This window comes from Macaca mulatta, chromosome 7 (assembly GCF_049350105.2).
Source record: "Macaca mulatta isolate MMU2019108-1 chromosome 7, T2T-MMU8v2.0, whole genome shotgun sequence".
NCBI lineage: Eukaryota > Metazoa > Chordata > Mammalia > Primates > Cercopithecidae > Macaca > Macaca mulatta.
In genome coordinates, this window is record NC_133412.1 from 59540062 (window position 1) to 59556296 (window position 16235).

The 16235-nt window shown below is 47.5% G+C and overlaps 1 protein-coding gene and 1 long non-coding RNA gene across 20 annotated transcripts in view; one reads left to right on the forward strand and one right to left on the reverse strand.

Annotated features, from left to right (window-relative positions):
• IL16 (interleukin 16) overlaps positions 1-15018 on the forward strand; it is a 131058-nt gene extending 116040 nt beyond the window's left edge. For 9 of the 19 annotated variants that reach the window (XM_077937633.1, XM_015142855.3, XM_077937640.1 and 6 more), the window contains 7 exons: positions 3466-3616; positions 5864-6959; positions 7838-8006; positions 9998-10099; positions 11346-11604; positions 11861-11983; positions 14041-14520. In XM_077937633.1, coding sequence (XP_077793759.1) covers positions 3466-3616; positions 5864-6959; positions 7838-8006; positions 9998-10099; positions 11346-11604; positions 11861-11983; positions 14041-14234 — 2094 coding nt within the window. In that variant the 3' untranslated portion in view covers positions 14235-14520. 19 annotated transcript variants of the gene reach the window in all.
• LOC114679472 (uncharacterized) lies at positions 2419-10078 on the reverse strand. The gene is made up of 4 exons (XR_013395858.1): positions 9794-10078; positions 5732-5795; positions 4910-5222; positions 2419-4770 (listed from the first exon to the last, which is right to left on the reverse strand). It is a non-coding gene; the product is annotated as an uncharacterized LOC114679472 (long non-coding RNA).
• Positions 15019-16235: the final 1217 nt, after the last annotated feature.

Genomic DNA, 16235 nt, shown 5'->3' on the forward strand with positions numbered 1-16235 from the left:
CAACTAAAAAGGGACAAGAGTTGCTTACCCTGCTTCTTAAGTGAGTAGACTGATATGATTTTGAGAAACTGGCTCCTATTTCTTCCCCAGTTATCTTTGCCTCCTCACTTCCATAGGCATGGATCCTTGGGGAGACCCCACCAATCCGTTAATTGGGGCTGCATGTAGTGGCTCCTTCCAAGGGCTATTGTGAGGATTAAAGGTAACCACTTAAGGCAAGTACCTGAGAGCATCTCAGGCATATTAGCATTCATTGCCATGATCTTTCCCCATCAGGCCCCTGAAAGCCCTCCTTCCCGCCCCTTGCATAAAAGGCAGGCTGACTGACAGGCAGCTGCTATGTCTTGAGCCATTTTTATGCACAGGCTAATTACACTGAGTACTTTCGTGTACATTGTGTCAATTAAATCTTACCACGACCTGATGGTGAGAGTCCCAATTGTGCAAAGAGGGAACTGAGAAACTCTCTCAAGTTCACATCACTAGTGGGTCACGGTTACCGACTATACCACGCTGAGTTTTCCATCCTTACCCAGAAGCTGCCTCCCCCATGGCGTAATGGCCCTGCAGGGGCCCTGGCCCTTCCCATAAGCACAATGTAGGGAGGTGGGAAGGGGCCTCTGGAAATCCTCTAAAACAATCTACAGTGAGGGTTGGCTAGCTTCAGGAGGGGTAGCGGTGGAGTCTGGATATTGAATAGGAGGGGTGAAAGTGAAGGAGGGAGGAGGAAGCCAGGTTACTAAAAAGGAAGTGCAGTTTTGCAGAGTGCTGGCAGGATGTGGCTGGTTAGCAACACATGATGGAGTTCTCAGATGGATCTGTTCTCCCACCCCCCTCTTTTAAGCCCATATTTCATTTTCCCTTGGGCCTGAGACCTACGAGTCCAGAAGGGCAAATCAGGAGCAACCAGTTGAGAAGTCAGTCATTTTGCCTTCCTCCTGGAGGCCCAGAAAAGGAGGAGTGCAGTTGCCACAGCAGGTCTGTCCCAGTGATGCCCTCGGCAGAGCCACATAGGGTACGGAAATATTCCCAAGTAAGGTGCTGGAGAAGGAACTGGGGTGTCCTCAGGGAAGCCCAGGCAGGGAACTTCCCCACAGGTCATCTTTCATGCTCTGTGTGCCTGGGCAGAATACAGGGCTCCCTCCTGTACCCACCCCCAACAGCACAGTCTCCTGGAGACAAAGGCCATTCTGCAGCTGCCCTCCTCTGTCTGCTCTGCTCTGTCCCACGTGGCCAGCAGATCCTTCTCCCACAAACATTTCCATAAACGCAATTAGCCTGACATACTTTTATTGGGCACTCAGGGGTCACAGAGAAAGGATCATGGCACGCAATAGAAAACAGGAAGCAATTTGCTTGAGGTCACTCTCAAACTTCCCTTGACCGTTCCTGGGGATTTCTCACTGGATGTTTTCTTCCATGGCCACAGTGTCCACTGTCTCACCACCCCCACCTTCCCTCCCTGCAGTCTTTTCTCTACAGGGTCCCAAGACTGTTGTCAAGCTGCTATGAATGACCCCCAAATCTTTCCCATCTACTCTAATTCAAGGGGAGTTAACTCTCACAAGCAATATGAACTTTGGGATATTTTCTTCAACAAAAAACTGACATCTCTCTTATAGAAAATCAGCTTAAACTCTCACCTGTGCTTAAAAAAACTTCCAACACACAACCAGATTTTCTAAGAATCCTCTCTCAGAAAACAAACAAAAAACCAAACAAAAACATACTTTCTCCCTTCTATGCTGAATCAACTCTCTCCCTCTTTCCTTCCTTCTCTTCTCCCTCCCTCATCCACCAAGCACAGTTCCAGGAAACACTAGTAAGAGAAAAATTTGTGTAAAATCAAATTTATTTCAGGGGCTAATTTTGAAGTCTCCCATGAAGAGGATGCAATATTGGATGTGTTGATGAAAAGACAAAACACGTTTGTGTCTGTTCCAAGATGTAAAGCTGCGTTGACTGCAGTTGGTATCACATGTGGCTGCCTGTAAAAGCACTAACAATTCATGAATGTCAGCAGATGTCAACTTACACAGCTCACAACCGGGTGAAATTAAATTTCATCCACATGTCATTTCTCTTGTGGACAAGAGTCTTAGAGATCATCAGACCAGTATTTTAAGCTTCTAATGCCATGACTCAGCCTTACTTTTTTAAGGGCTAGTTTGAGAAGCCCAATGATTCCTTTGAAATTAGTTGACCTCTCAATATTTCATAATGCTTTCCTACAGCTCAGTTCTACAGTAGGGAACTTGAGCTGAGGCAATGCTCTGTGAATACATTTCTAACTTTTGTAGACCTTTCCTTCCCCCAAAATGTTTATTGTCAATGTAGATCTTAAATTTCAGGCCATGGATATTTGCCATTTCTTTTTTAGTCCCAAAGGATGCATTTGTTCCTTCCTCCTTCCTTCCTCTCTGGAAGGAAGCCTGCAGCCATGTCAAATGGCCCATCATTACACAAATCTGGAATGAACCGGACGTGGAGACCACTGCAGTATAACACAGCATTTCTCTTGCAGACGATCAAATACAGATGGCATCATTTTGATGATGTCTGCCTTCTCAATCTTTTTTTCCAGATGGGTATTACATTTGGTTGGGCTATGTCTCTGGAGCCCTCTTCTTCTGCCTCTCTGCCTGGAAAATTCTTACTCTGTTTATGAAGCAGACAGAAAGCACTTCTCTAGGAAGCCTTCTTCACCTCTGGGATGGAACTGGTCTCTCTGTTTCCTCTGGGCCCTGACAGCACCTTAAGTACACTGTATGATAATCCAGATTCTTCAAGTATTGCATAGCTATTCAGAGCCTAGTCCATCTTGTCCCTAGACTGTTTCTGGAAGGACCCCAAGGCTGCATCCATGCTCAGTGGTGGAAACAATTCTGCAACAGATTGATGATGTGTCACCCTAGGTGCCACAAAGGGGAGCAATGGCACAGGTGCTGAGTATCTGTCATCTTTTGCAGAACACTTACTAAATATTTGAAGAGTGCTTAACAAGTGACAGCAATTGACAAGTATTTTTCTGAGTGCTCTAACCTTAGGGAACACTAGCTGCCAGGTTTTTTGCTGCCTTGTTTCTACACTGCCCTGTACCCTCCTGGGGTGGGTAGTTCACCAGGATGCAGTTGTAACTGAAGCAATGCTGGGTCCCTCTACACTCAAAGCCTTTTGTTCCTATCATAAAGAGCCAGGGTCTTCACGTATGTCAACAGTATGAGCCCATGACCTGGACACCAGGTTGCTGGAAGTCAAGGGATGCTCTTCATGTCTAGGAGGTTCTGTCTCTGCCATGTCAGCACCAAGGAGGAAAAAAAAAAAACCTCTTTACATGGCTGCTGATGAACTTCTCATTGCAAGCAGCTCAATATCCGTTTTTCCATCCCAATCAAAGCGTGTCTCGCCTTCTCACAGCTTGAGGCTACCGTTTTGACACGGTCTCGCTTCCTGTTTACACCACAGGAAGCCAGAGAGCTGTTGCCACTGCTGCTACCACAGGAAGACACAGCAGGGAGAAGCCCTAGTGCCTCTGCCAGTTGCCCAGGACCTGGTATCTGCCCACAGACCAAGTCCTCCACAGAGGGTGAGCCAGGGCGGAGAAGAGCCAGCCCAGGTAAGCTTTCACTGAGATCTTCCAAAAGGGTCTTTTGAAAAAGGGTACAGGGATAAGATAAGAGCACAAACTGGCCTGAGGATCAGAGTGCTCTGCATTGATACCACCACTGGACCCGGCTGATCAATAGTCAAGGGTCCTGGGTGCTAGGCAGCAGCACCATGGAGGTGCTGTCCAGGGTGGGGAGCCTCCTGGGTGGACGGGTGATGCTGTGGGGCTGGCAGCAGGAATGTAGGCCATTCTGGATAATCGGGAGGATGGAGCCCTTGGAAGAGGTCCAAAGACACACCCACCCAGCCATCCTGGGCAGCTGCTTCTAGGATGCCAACATTCCAGATGCAACAGCCCTGCTGCATTCAGGATTTCTGAGTCAGAGAATGCAATATTAGAAAAGTATAAATAGCATTTACCAGTGGTCACCTCCTCCATGAAGTGGATAGCAAGGGTGTGTCCACATGGTACACCTGACAATGCTAAGACATGACTCAAATATGTATTTGCTTGCTAGAGAGAGCATAGGACTTGAAGTCAGGGAGTCCTGGATCTGTCTGTCATTAGCATGATTCTGAGCAACCTACTTTGCCTTTCTGAGCCCAGATTCACATGGGATGCATTCAGCAAGCGCACATTGAATGCTGGCTTCGTGAGGACCCGTGCTAGATGCTGGGGAGAGAGAGAAAGGGATGAGACCAGGTAGTCAGGTCCTGCCTCCAAGGAACAACTAGTAGTGGCAGGAAATAAACATATAGGCTATAAACCATGACTGTTTGAGAAACACTACAGCAAAAGTTCATGAAAGACTTTTGGAGGGCTAAGGGACATTTTGGAAAGATCTAGCACATCTCACCCAGAGCAGAGGACCTGTGGGTGGAGGCTCCTCTCCCTTAGTCACCCTAATTGAGGAACATACTAGTGAAAGCAAACGCCTCAGTGTTTAACTAATGGGAGGTTGTCACTCCAGTCTGCAAAGGGCTTGCCTGTGGAACCTGTGCCTCCTGATTCTCTCAACAGCCCCTTACAGCCAAGCCATTCAAAAATGCAGAAACAGGCTGGAGGCCTGGGCTCACTTGCCAAAGGCCAGTCTCTTAGATTGTGCAGAATTTCTCTTTGATATCATCAAGGTGTAATGCTCCATGATTCACTTCTTTTGAAACCTGGCATTGAGACAAGGGACAGGAGGGATCAGAGTTCCTTAAACTGGGTTGCATTCCAGTAGCAAGCATCCCCAAAAAGCACACAGGCCCAGCCTTCCTCTGCCCCTCAGAAAGAGAGCCGGGGCACAGTCTCCCTTACCCATGCAGATATGATGCTGGTTCAATGCTGGCTTCTAAGAAAGACTTCTATGTGCTCCAGGGCATGCCTGAGGTCCTGGCTGGCACAGAGCATTGCAATCCCCTGCTGATCACATTACCAACACCCAGGCTGCATCCCAGGTATCTTCAATCAGTACCGAGGGGTGGGTGTCAGTATTTTTCAGAGCTCTCCAGATTCCAGTGTGTAGCCAAGGTTGAGAATCCTACTTCACAGATTTCTTTCTACCTGGAACCTTTTCATCAGCTTTTGAGGGAGGGAAAACACTCCTTTGCCGAGCAAGCTGATCAATGACCTGTGTAGAGGGAGAGCAGCAAACACACGGCTTCAGGGCCAGGCAGGTACATACATGAGAAATGTTGGCTGGGTGAGAGGGAGCATGAAGAGCTCTGGGAAGCTGGAGGGCCCCATCGGCAGTTGTGCACGGGCACCTTGCTTTTTAACGACATGGGTAGGCCAAAGCACAAACAACTGTCAACTCATGACCTTTGTCTTAAAAGTTTAAATGGCAAGAGAATTGCTTTGGCTTTTACACATTTAATACAGTATCTTGGAGGCTCCTTAGTGCAGTAGAAAGGACATGAACTTCAAAAGTCAGGAGACATGGGGTCTTGCCCGAGCACTGCCATCAGATGGCCCCTTACCCTTCTTGAAATGTAAAATGCCAGAGATCGGCCCAGATATTCTCTGAGCACCCTTCTAGGCCTAAAACACTACGATACTGTGAGATTAACTCCTACTTCTGGTTCTTCACTTCTGCCTTTTGGCAGCTCAGTCAGGTAATAGCACCTGGAGTTCACCCACCTGGGTGTCCCCCACTTCTGCTAGTCTCCTCCTCTTGAATACTTCTTGCTGTTCAGCTTGGAAACTAGAATTTAGGAAGAAAAGTCACAGTATGATGTAATGCACAGCTTTGGCCTTGTTTCTGCACTGTAGTGACCCAAACATCCCCGATAAAACACCCACTGCTTAAGAGGCAGGCTCGGATGGACTATAGCTTTGATACCACAGCCGAAGACCCTTGGGTTAGGATTTCCGACTGCATCAAAAACCTATTTAGCCCCATCATGAGTGAGAACCCTGGCCACATGCCTCTACAGCCCAATGCCAGCCTGAGTGAAGAAGATGGGACACAGGGCCACCCAGATGGGAACCCACCAAAGCTGGACACCGCCAATGGCACTCCCAAAGTTTACAAGTCAGCAGACAGGAGCACTGTGAAGAAGGGTCCTCCTGTGGCTCCCAAGCCAGCCTGGTTTCGCCAAAGCTTGAAAGGTTTGAGGAATCGTGCTTCAGACCCAAGAGGGCTCCCTGATCCTGCCTTGTCCACCCAGCCAGCACCTGCTTCCAGGGAGCACCTGGGACCACACATCCGGGCCTCCTCCTCCTCCTCCTCCATCAAGCAGAGAATCAGCTCCTTTGAAACCTTTGGCTCCTCTCAACTGCCTGACAAAGGAGCCCAGAGACTGAGCCTCCAGCCCTCCTCTGGGGAGGCAGCAAAACCTCTTGGGAAGCATGAGGGAGGACGGTTTTCTGGACTCTTGGGGCGAGGGGCTGCACCCACTCTTGTGCCCCAGCAGCCTGAGCAAGTGCTGCCCTCGGGGTCCCCTGCAGCCACGGAGGCCAGAGACCCAGGTGTGTCTGAGTCCCCTCCCCAAGGGCTGCAGCCCAATCAGAAAACTCTCCCCACTGGCTCGGACCCGCTTCTAAGGCTGCTGCCAACACAGACTGAGAAATCTCAAGGTCCAGTGCTCAAGATGCCAAGCCAGCGAGCACGGAGCTTCCCCCTGACCAGGTCCCAGTCCTGTGAGACGAAGTTACTTGATGAAAAGACCAGCAAACTCTACTCTATCAGCAGCCAAGTGTCATCGGCTGTCATGAAATCCTTGCTGTGCCTTCCGTCTTCTCTCTCCTGTGCCCAGACTCCCTGCATCCCCAAGGAAGGGGCATCTCCAACATCATCATCCAATGAAGACTCAGCTGCAAATGGTTCTGCTGAAACGTCTGCCTCAGACACGGGGTTCTCGCTCAAGTGAGTTTCTACACCTGGTGTTTCTATCTTTCTCATCTTTTTCTTTCTCATCTTTATTTTTAAAAATAATTCTATATATCATTTAAAAAATTCTCAGATACACTGATTAAAGAATTGTTCTGCCTCTTTCTTTCCGTGTGTGTGTGCACAGATGTCTGAGTGTGTGTGTATGTGTGTGTGTCTGTCTGTAGGTATTACACCTCCGCCTTCCATATTAAGGAGGAGTTTTCACGACACCTGGCTTCAGGAAGGCTGGGAGGTAGGAGGTGGGACTGGCTCCCTGGTGCATTGCTCATGAGGGCTGATGCATACCTGTGGAGATTTGGAAGGTTGATGCACATCTGAAATGTCCTGCGGTTACTCAGAAAGACCAGAATGAGGCCAGATTATCCATTGGGAATTCTTACTGCTCTCCAAATGGAATCCACTTGTACTCTGCACGTGGGTTCAACTCCCTGGTCAGGGAGTTAGGATGTCTGGGTCCCAGTCTCAGCTCAGGCACTGAGTCTGACTACGAGCAGGTTCTTTCCATGCTCACCCTCAGATTCCTCATCAGCTCAAATTAGGAGATGAATGAGACCTTCTTTGCAGAACCAAGAGGATGTCAGGCATGCCATGGGGTTCCTGCTGTAGGGCTGGGGCTTGGTCTTCCCTCTGATCAAAGTAGCTCTGCATTTATTAATTTTATTTATTGTTCTTATGCTGCTGGGAAATATCTGTAGAGTGAAGGGATGCTAGTATCTACTCATAGATTTGTTGCATCAAATAATATGCACATAAATGCTTGGCACCACACCTGGGATAGACTAATTATACAATTACTGTTATCTCTTTTTAATAGGATTGTTCATACTGTGTGTTGTTTCTCCCTATGAAAGCCTTTCAGAGCTGAGGGAATATACAGAGGGTCTCACGGAAGCCAAGGAAGATGATGATGGGGACCACAGTTCCCATCAGTCTGGTCAGTCTGTTATCTCCCTGCTGAGCTCAGAAGAATTAAAACAACTCATCGAGGAGGTGAAGGTTCTGGATGAAGCAACATTAAAGGTAGGTTTCCTTTGTAAGCATCTGCAGTAACCAATGGCTTATTATGGCTATGTGGCCACCTTAGTTGGGCCAGAGGGGAAGTAGCTTGAGTAGCCTGCTGACATCAGACCCAGGTTGTGTCCTGTGATGGTTGGACATGGTAGCACTTGGCCACAGTAAGACTTTCCATTTGAAGAGAGCCTTTTAGCTTGTGAACTGCTTTCAAAAGAAGGGTTCAATGACTTCTTGCATCTTCTTTTGTCATTTTATAAATGAGAAAGGTAAGGCTCAATCAAGGTTACAAAACCTAGGTTTTCTGTCTCCAAGTTCAAGTTCAATGCTGTTTCCACAAACCATGGGCTGCTGTCCTGGCATGTGTCTGTTGTGGGATGCTGTCCATTGTAAACAATGTGGGTCACAAGAGCTCTCACCTGGAGCTTTCATTATTTCCACTGTGCATGAAGAGGTGGCTGATCCCAGGGCTCACAAGGCCCCCATACTTCAGTCAAGTCATTCTGAGAGTCTCACTTCCCATATGTTTTCTGAGCATGACCCAAAGGGGTGTGGGGAGGAAGTGGCCAGGCTGAGCTGGGGCCAGCAGTCAGATGAGCTCGGGCTCGTAGGTCCTGCACCCTCTAGGTGCTGCCCCAGGTCTACGCAGGCTTTTGGCACTAGAATGATCCAGACTAGGATGAGAGGATAAGGAGGTTCTCGTTTTCCATACAAGGAGGCCTCATAGCTGCAATTTCCACATCAATAATGTGGGTGAGTCTGGTAAGCACAAGGTGCTGCTGTGCTGAGATTCTTTCTCTGTGGCTTTCACTCATCACCTGGGACCATCATCCCCCAGGACCTTACTCAGTGCAAATGAAATAACATGAAGAGCTGTTCTGCCTGAGCTGCTCTGGAGAGAGTATTTGCTTTCTAACCTGAGAAGAGCCTTCCACAAGGCAAGTAACCTGATACTTGGGTAAGAGTTGAGAGATTTGGGCTAGTGTTGGGGCTTGGAGGTGAGGGTGCAGTGAGGTACATTCATCCTTCCATGCTTTTGGGTCTTAGGGGCTCCAAGTCTTAGGATCATAGGGACAGCTACAAGTCAGGTGCTCTAGTGGCCCTGAGCAAGTGAATTCTTTGATACAAATTTACTCCTTAGTGCCAAGGTACAAACAGGTGGCCCAAGAGCCTGTAGGTGTATTTTGTTTGGTCTGCATGGTGATTAAAAAAATACTGAATTCTATATATGACAAAACCTGAATTGAAACCTGGACTTTTTTTAGGGAAGTGATCTGGTAGCGCTAGGTCTGTATTCCTATGTAGAGCTGACCCTTTGAGCAGATGTACTCCTTGGCTCTTTGCTGTCACTCACATCTGCCCATTTTGCTCATTTTAGGGACCTGCCTAATTCCTATAGGCATCTGAGTTTGAGACCTCTGCTCTAGACTGGAATAGGACTCTCTGACGATGTCCTGGCTCCATGTGAGTCCTAGTCTAGGCTAGGAAGTACTGTAGTAGTGTGAGTGTGTGTGTGTCACATTTGCACACTGTGCATTGGGGCAAGATGTTAGCTGGATTTCCTTAGTGCTGCTGCTGTGACCCATGGAGAAGTACAAGGGAAGAAGGAGCAACCAATTCCTGCAGAAGAGCATTGACCCCTGTTTTGTTTTTTTTTTACCTGAAGTCCTACAACCTGACTTCATCTCACACTGTCCAACATGCTATGATTTCTGACTGATTCATGGAACGCCCCCTGCCCGGGTGTGGATGGGGTGAATGGAGAGGAAAATAATTATGCTTGCTGCTTTACATACATTTTTTTTCTTCTAAGCTTCCCATGACTCCTGAAGAGTCCATTCTTTACAGATGAGGAAACTGAGGTTTGAGGAGGTGATGTAACTTGGAGGCTGGCCAAGCTGGGGTTTGAGATAACAAATCAGTCTGATGTCAGTCTGATGTTAAACTGTTTATCCTCTTGCAGTAAAATTGTTTTTGAATGTATGTATTTCCTCCTGCAGCAATTAGACAGCATCCATGTCACCATCTTACACAAGGAGGAAGGTGCTGGTCTTGGGTTCAGCTTGGCAGGAGGAGCAGATCTAGAAAACAAGGTGATTACGGTGAGTGGTCAAGTGAACCTGAGGTTCCTCCTTTAATTAACTTTAATCTTTGTTGGCCTAAAAATCCTCTAGCATTGAGGAACCTGAGGTTCAGAGGGGAGGTTCTGCTTCATGCTTGGATCTTACAGCCTGGCGATTCTAACGATGTAACAGAATTTTTCTAACACCAACACAATTTAGAGAAGCAAAGAGCTTTGCTCCCATCATAAAAGCAAAACTACAGGTACCACATTTTAGTGATTTCCATGCATGCTATCACTCAGTCCTCTTAATTATTAATGGACCTCATTAAAGAGGCTGAGGCAGAGACATGAGATTTTTTTGTGTTTGTTTATCCCACATATCTTGCAGAAAGGGGACCAAGAAGTGATTGGAGGTAAAGAGTCAGAATTTCTAGGGGAGGAGCTATAAAAATGTCTAGACTGCCTATGAGAGTGTTTCTCAAAATGCATTCTGCCAAATGAGACCGACCATTTCTCTATGAGAAAAGAATTCTTTGTTGAAACATTTTGGGAGTCCCCATAATACCCTGCCAATACTTAGAAATCTGCCATGCAAATTTGCATTGTAGACCCTCTAATGCCTTTTGCTTAGAAATCTGCCATGCAAATTTGCACTGTAGACCCCCTAATGCCTTTTGCTTTTTAAAAGTAGACATTTTCAGAGCTTTTGTTTAACCCAGTATTCCTCAAGTTTCTTTGATTTAAAAAAAAATTTTCTTGGCCGGGTGGGTGGCTCACACCTGTAATCCCAGCACTGTGGGGGGCCAAGGTGAGAGGACTGCTTGAGCCCAGGAGTTTGAGACCATCCTGGGCAACACTGGGAGACCCTGTCTCTATTTTTAAAAAAATTATAGGAAAAGCCCTTTTCTTACACAATAGCCATAAATATGTCATCGAATCAGTGTTTTGATAAAACTACTTTGGGGAATTCTGACCTACGGCAGGTGAGGCAAAAGATTTTAGTTGGACTCCCAACTAGAATTGTGCTGATACAGTTTAGGACGTTGTGTTGGGATAGATTCTGAGGGCTTACCTGGTCATTATTGCTGGTGATCTCTGCTCTGGATGGAGAAGGAGGGAATGCTGGCCTCTGTGCCAGCAGCTCCAATCTAGGACACAATTATCTTTAATCTTTGTTGGCCTAAAAATCCTCTAGCATTGACTAACTGGTTCAATCCTCCTCCAGCAAGTATGTGGACTTGACTTGAGTGATTTCTGGTCCTGACTTCCTTTGGTTTGCTCAGGTTCACAAAGTGTTTCCAAACGGGCTGGCCTCCCAGGAAGGGACTATTCAGAAGGGCAATGAGGTTCTTTCCATCAACGGCAAGTCTCTCAAGGGGACCACGCACAATGATGCCCTGGCCATTCTCCGCCAAGCTCGAGAGCCCAGGCAAGCTGTGATTGTCACAAGGAAGCTGACTGCAGAGTCCATGCCCGACCTCAACTCCACCACTGACTCTGCAGCCTCAGCCTCTGCAGCCAGTGATGTTTCTGTAGAATCCTGTAAGTTCTCCCAACTCCCACATGGGCCATATCCTCTTTGGCCATGTGTGGCCAGACCTGATGGGGCTACTCAGTAATTTGTGACCCCAAGAATGTGTGGCCTGCCTAGTATACTGTTTGAGATGTATGTCTGTGTTACATGTGCCTGTGTGCAAACATGGGGGCAGCATCACCCCGGGCTCACTTGATGCCCAGGGCATCTATGGCCTGGGAGAGGAGAGGATCCCTAACAGACACCTTGTGTTTTTCTTAGCAGCAGAGGCCACAGTCTACACGGTGACACTGGAGAAGATGTCTGCAGGGCTGGGCTTCAGCCTGGAAGGAGGGAAGGGCTCCCTGCATGGAGACAAGCCTCTCACCATTAACAGGATTTTCAAAGGTGTGGGGTGTGTCTGGTTCTTTGTGGGTTCTCCAGTTGTGGGCATGTGGCCAGGCCCCCAAAAGGCTTCTGGGCATTTTCTGGGCTATGTTGGTTTCCCACAACTCCATGTCCTCTTCATAGGCCTGCTGGTCTTTTTAGGGCTGAATTCTGCTTTTTCTACTTTTTCTCCTTTGCTCTGACATCCCCTGAATCCCTGGTGTGTTTTGATGGGTCCTCATAAACACCTAAGTCCTGGGCTTGGTTTGGGTTGGCAGGGCCAGGACTCTAGAGTGAGGCAGTGGGGCACTGGCCTACGGTGCAAAATTTTAAAGGGGTGCCAAAATATGCAGTAACCCAGATCAATACTATTTTAATGCAGTGTGTTTTTTTAAAGTTAATTTTAGAAAAACATGTTGAACAAAATATCAAAATTTAAATAAAGACAGTCTGACTTTGTACTGCACACTTGGCCTCATTTGCCTTACCCTAGAACTCGACACATCAGCTCCCGCCTTTATTTAAAATTTTGTTATTTGGTTCATCAGGGATTGGAGTACAAATCAGTCTGATATGGGGGTCACTTGGATTTCCCTGTGAAAATCATGAATGACTGTGGCAACCATGTAAAACCACCCCTGATTCTTCGGTGTTCCTCAAATTGGAGGTCTCCAAGCCACAGAGCAAGGGGTTGTAGAGAGAGGAGTACTGGAGAGGGAGGCAGGTGAGCCGGGTTCTAGTCCCAGCTCTGCCTGTAACATGCTGAGTGACCATTCCCTTCTGGGCCTGAGGCTCCTCATCCATAAAAGGAGGTAAAGAGGTACAGGTGTGTATCTGAGGGCTCTTAGGACTGAGACCCAAAGGGACTCTTAGCTCTGTCCCTCATCCACCATAAGCTCCTGTTGCCAACTGGTTTCATTACAGGAAGTTCTGCTGCAGCTGCAGAAACCCAGAAGGTACAGTGAGGCTTACATGGCATTCCCCCCAGAATCCATGTTAACCCCAATTCTGGGAAAGATATTTCTAATTTTTGAAGGTCAATTTAGAAAGAACATTGGGTTCAATGTCAAGAGGACTAGATTCTAGTGTTAGTTCTGCCCCATGACCTTAGTAGCATGACCTTGGACAAGTCACTTCACCACCATGGACCCATTTACTTAAATGTTTAGGATGAGACTGCCAGCTACAGCGTGATGTGGGAGGGGAGATGCAGATTCTGGAGCCAGAAAGTCTGGGTTCCAGCCCAGGGCCTACCACTAGCAGCTGTGAAGCTCTGGGCCAGTTACTTGAGTTCTTGGTTTCCTCAACTGTTAAAAGGAAACACAAATAATACATCCCTCATAGGATTACTGTCATAAATGCAAAACATTAGCACAATGCCTTTTAAAATAAGTGCCCAATACACTTTAGCTATGTTTTCATTACTATGATTAGTATTGTCTTCTACTCTTATTCAGGATTTGTGAAGACCACTGTGTCAAATGGATGGGAAATTATCTTTTAATATAAACAAGTAAAATAGCATTGTTTTCACATGCAGCTTTGAAATAGTGGGGGGCATATATGTTTGTTTCCTTTTTTACGTAGACACAGAGGACTTCATGCCACTCAGAGGCAAGATCCCTGTAAAGATTGTTGCACAAAAGTCTCACTAGCCCTCTTCCCATACCACCCATTGCTGATGTCCTCATCAGATGCGGAGAACAAATGTGAAGGGGATAGGATATTGGGTCAGTGTCCAAAGCAGGGTCTAGGCGGGACTCAGTTCCCCAGAGTCTTCTATGAACTATGGACGGTGCTCCCGCCAGGCTAAGGCGCGGAGCTGCCTGATGATTCCCTCCCCTGGAGACAGCATGGGCTATCCTTTTCCAAGGGCCATGGAGAGCTGCAGCCTGGTTCCCTAACCTCTGAGTCACCATCTTAAGAGATGCCTCATTTTAGAACCACCAACAAGCAAGCTCCCACGGGATGATGCCCCACTCTCTACCAAGCTATCCTGGCTCCCTGGAGATCAAGGAGAGGAGGCAACCTTTCTTGTTCCCCATCATCTGTGGAACCCATTATCTTCTCCCTTTCAGGAGCAGCCTCAGAACAAAGTGAGACAATCCAGCCTGGAGATGAAATCTTGCAGCTGGCTGGCACTGCCATGCAGGGCCTCACACGGTTTGAAGCCTGGAACATCATCAAGGCCCTGCCTGATGGACCTGTCACGATTGTAATTAGGAGGAAAAGCCTCCAGCCCAAGGAAACCACAGCTGCTGCAGACTCCTAGGCAGGACATGCTGAAGCCAAAGCCAGTAACACATAGCTCCTATAACTGCCGATTCTCAGGGTCTCTGCTGCCGCCCTACCCAGATGGGGGAAAGCACAGGTGGGCTTCCCAGTGGCTGCTGCCCGGGCCCAGACCTTCTAGGACACCACCCAGCAAAAGGGTTGTCCCTAAAGTAAGGGCAGAGTCACACTGGGGTAGCTGATACAAATTGTAGACCGTGTAAAAAGAGAGCTTAATGATAATATTGTGGTGCCACAAATAAAATGGATTGTGATTTCATATGAAATTCATGCCTGGCTTTGAAAAATGTTTCAAGTACTGTAACTGTGTCATGATTCACCCCCAGACAGTGACATTTGTTTTTCTCATGAATCTGCAATGTGGGCAGAGATTGGAATGGGCAGCTGATCTCTGTTTCACTTGGCGTCAGCTGAAGTCATGCAAAGGCTGGGACCATGTGAGATTACTCACTCATACATCTGGCCGTTGATGTTGGCTGTTGGCTGGGAACTCACCTGGGGCTGGTGGCCTGAATGCTTATAGGTGGCCTCTCCTTGTGGCCTGGGCCTCCTCACAACATGGTGTCTGGATTCCCAGGATGAGCATCTCAGGAGTGCAAGAGCCATGTAGAAGCTGCATCTTGTTTATACCTTTGCCTTGGATGTCGCATAGCACCACCTCCACTATACTCCATCAGTTAGAGCTGACACAAACCTGCCTAGGCTTAAGGGGAGAGGAAATATTGCTGGGGTCATTTATGAAATATACCATTTGTCACATGAAAGATTTGCAAAATTGTTTTTGTTTGGATTGGAGAAGTAATCCTAGGGAATGGTGGTGGAGCCAGTAAACAGAGTCCAGGTGAAGCACCAAGCTCAAAGCGTGAACAGGTGTGCTGACAGAAGGAACCAGCATGTATATGAGGGTATCAAATAAAATTGCTACTACTTACCTACCACATGCCAAGCACTGTGCTCAGGGCTAAACGGACACTGCCTTTGGTGATCACAGCAGCTTCTACAGTGTATGGTTCTGTGCCAATGTATTGATATGAGGGCAAAAATGTACAGTAAATAGATTATCCAGCTGGTAAGTGATGCGGCAGATTGAGTCCTTCCTTCTGTGATTCGGTAGAGACTGTCAGCCCAAGATGCTTTAAGTGCACAACATTATAGGGAATACCTGAGTGCCTGGCCAAAGGGATATTTGGTCTGGTCATCTCTGGGTGCCTGATTGCCAAGCTAAGGACCAGGCAATGTGCCTTTGCATCAGCAACAACCAGCATCCCTTGACCAGGCCTGGGCCAGAGTATTGGCCTCTTCTCAGCCCCTGATCCTGTGAAGTAAGGATGTGGGGGAAGACCTGGCAAGGACAACAGATGGAACACAAAAAGTAGTAATTCTCAGGCCATCATCAGTGGAGCCATGTTAATGCAATCCGATGGCTTCTCTAGGGTCCACAGGAAGTGAAGAATCTGTTTCCCAACAGTAGCCTCAGAAAACCCAGCTGGGCTCCTAACCTTACTGTAAACCCCTTTAATGGCTTCATTAGAGCAGGCATTCAGCTCACTGTTCTATTCATCCCAAGGAATAATGGGTTTAGAGCAGTTTCCGTCCTGCTGGTTAACTTGTTTGGCCTTCTACTTGGCTACACAGGGCCGGACAAGGCGATCCCATCTTGGTTAGACCACCACCTCAGAGTATGGAGCTCAGAGGGGGCAGGCATGAAGTTTCCTTGGCTGGTGCACCTAGAATTGGCTGAGCTCATGAGAAGTTGATATAGAACAGTGCTTGCCACAGAGTGGGGACTCGGTAAGCACTTAATGAATGAATGAATTCTAAGTCAATCCAAGAGCCTGATGATTTCTTGAAAAGGGTGTTAGCTAAAAGATCTTAAGGCATGATTGTGGAATCTGTAGTTGCAATAGAACACAGAAAGAGGAAGCTTTCTGCCCCCTTAACACTGAGCTGTTGTGTTTTAAAGCTTGCTCACATCTTGGCA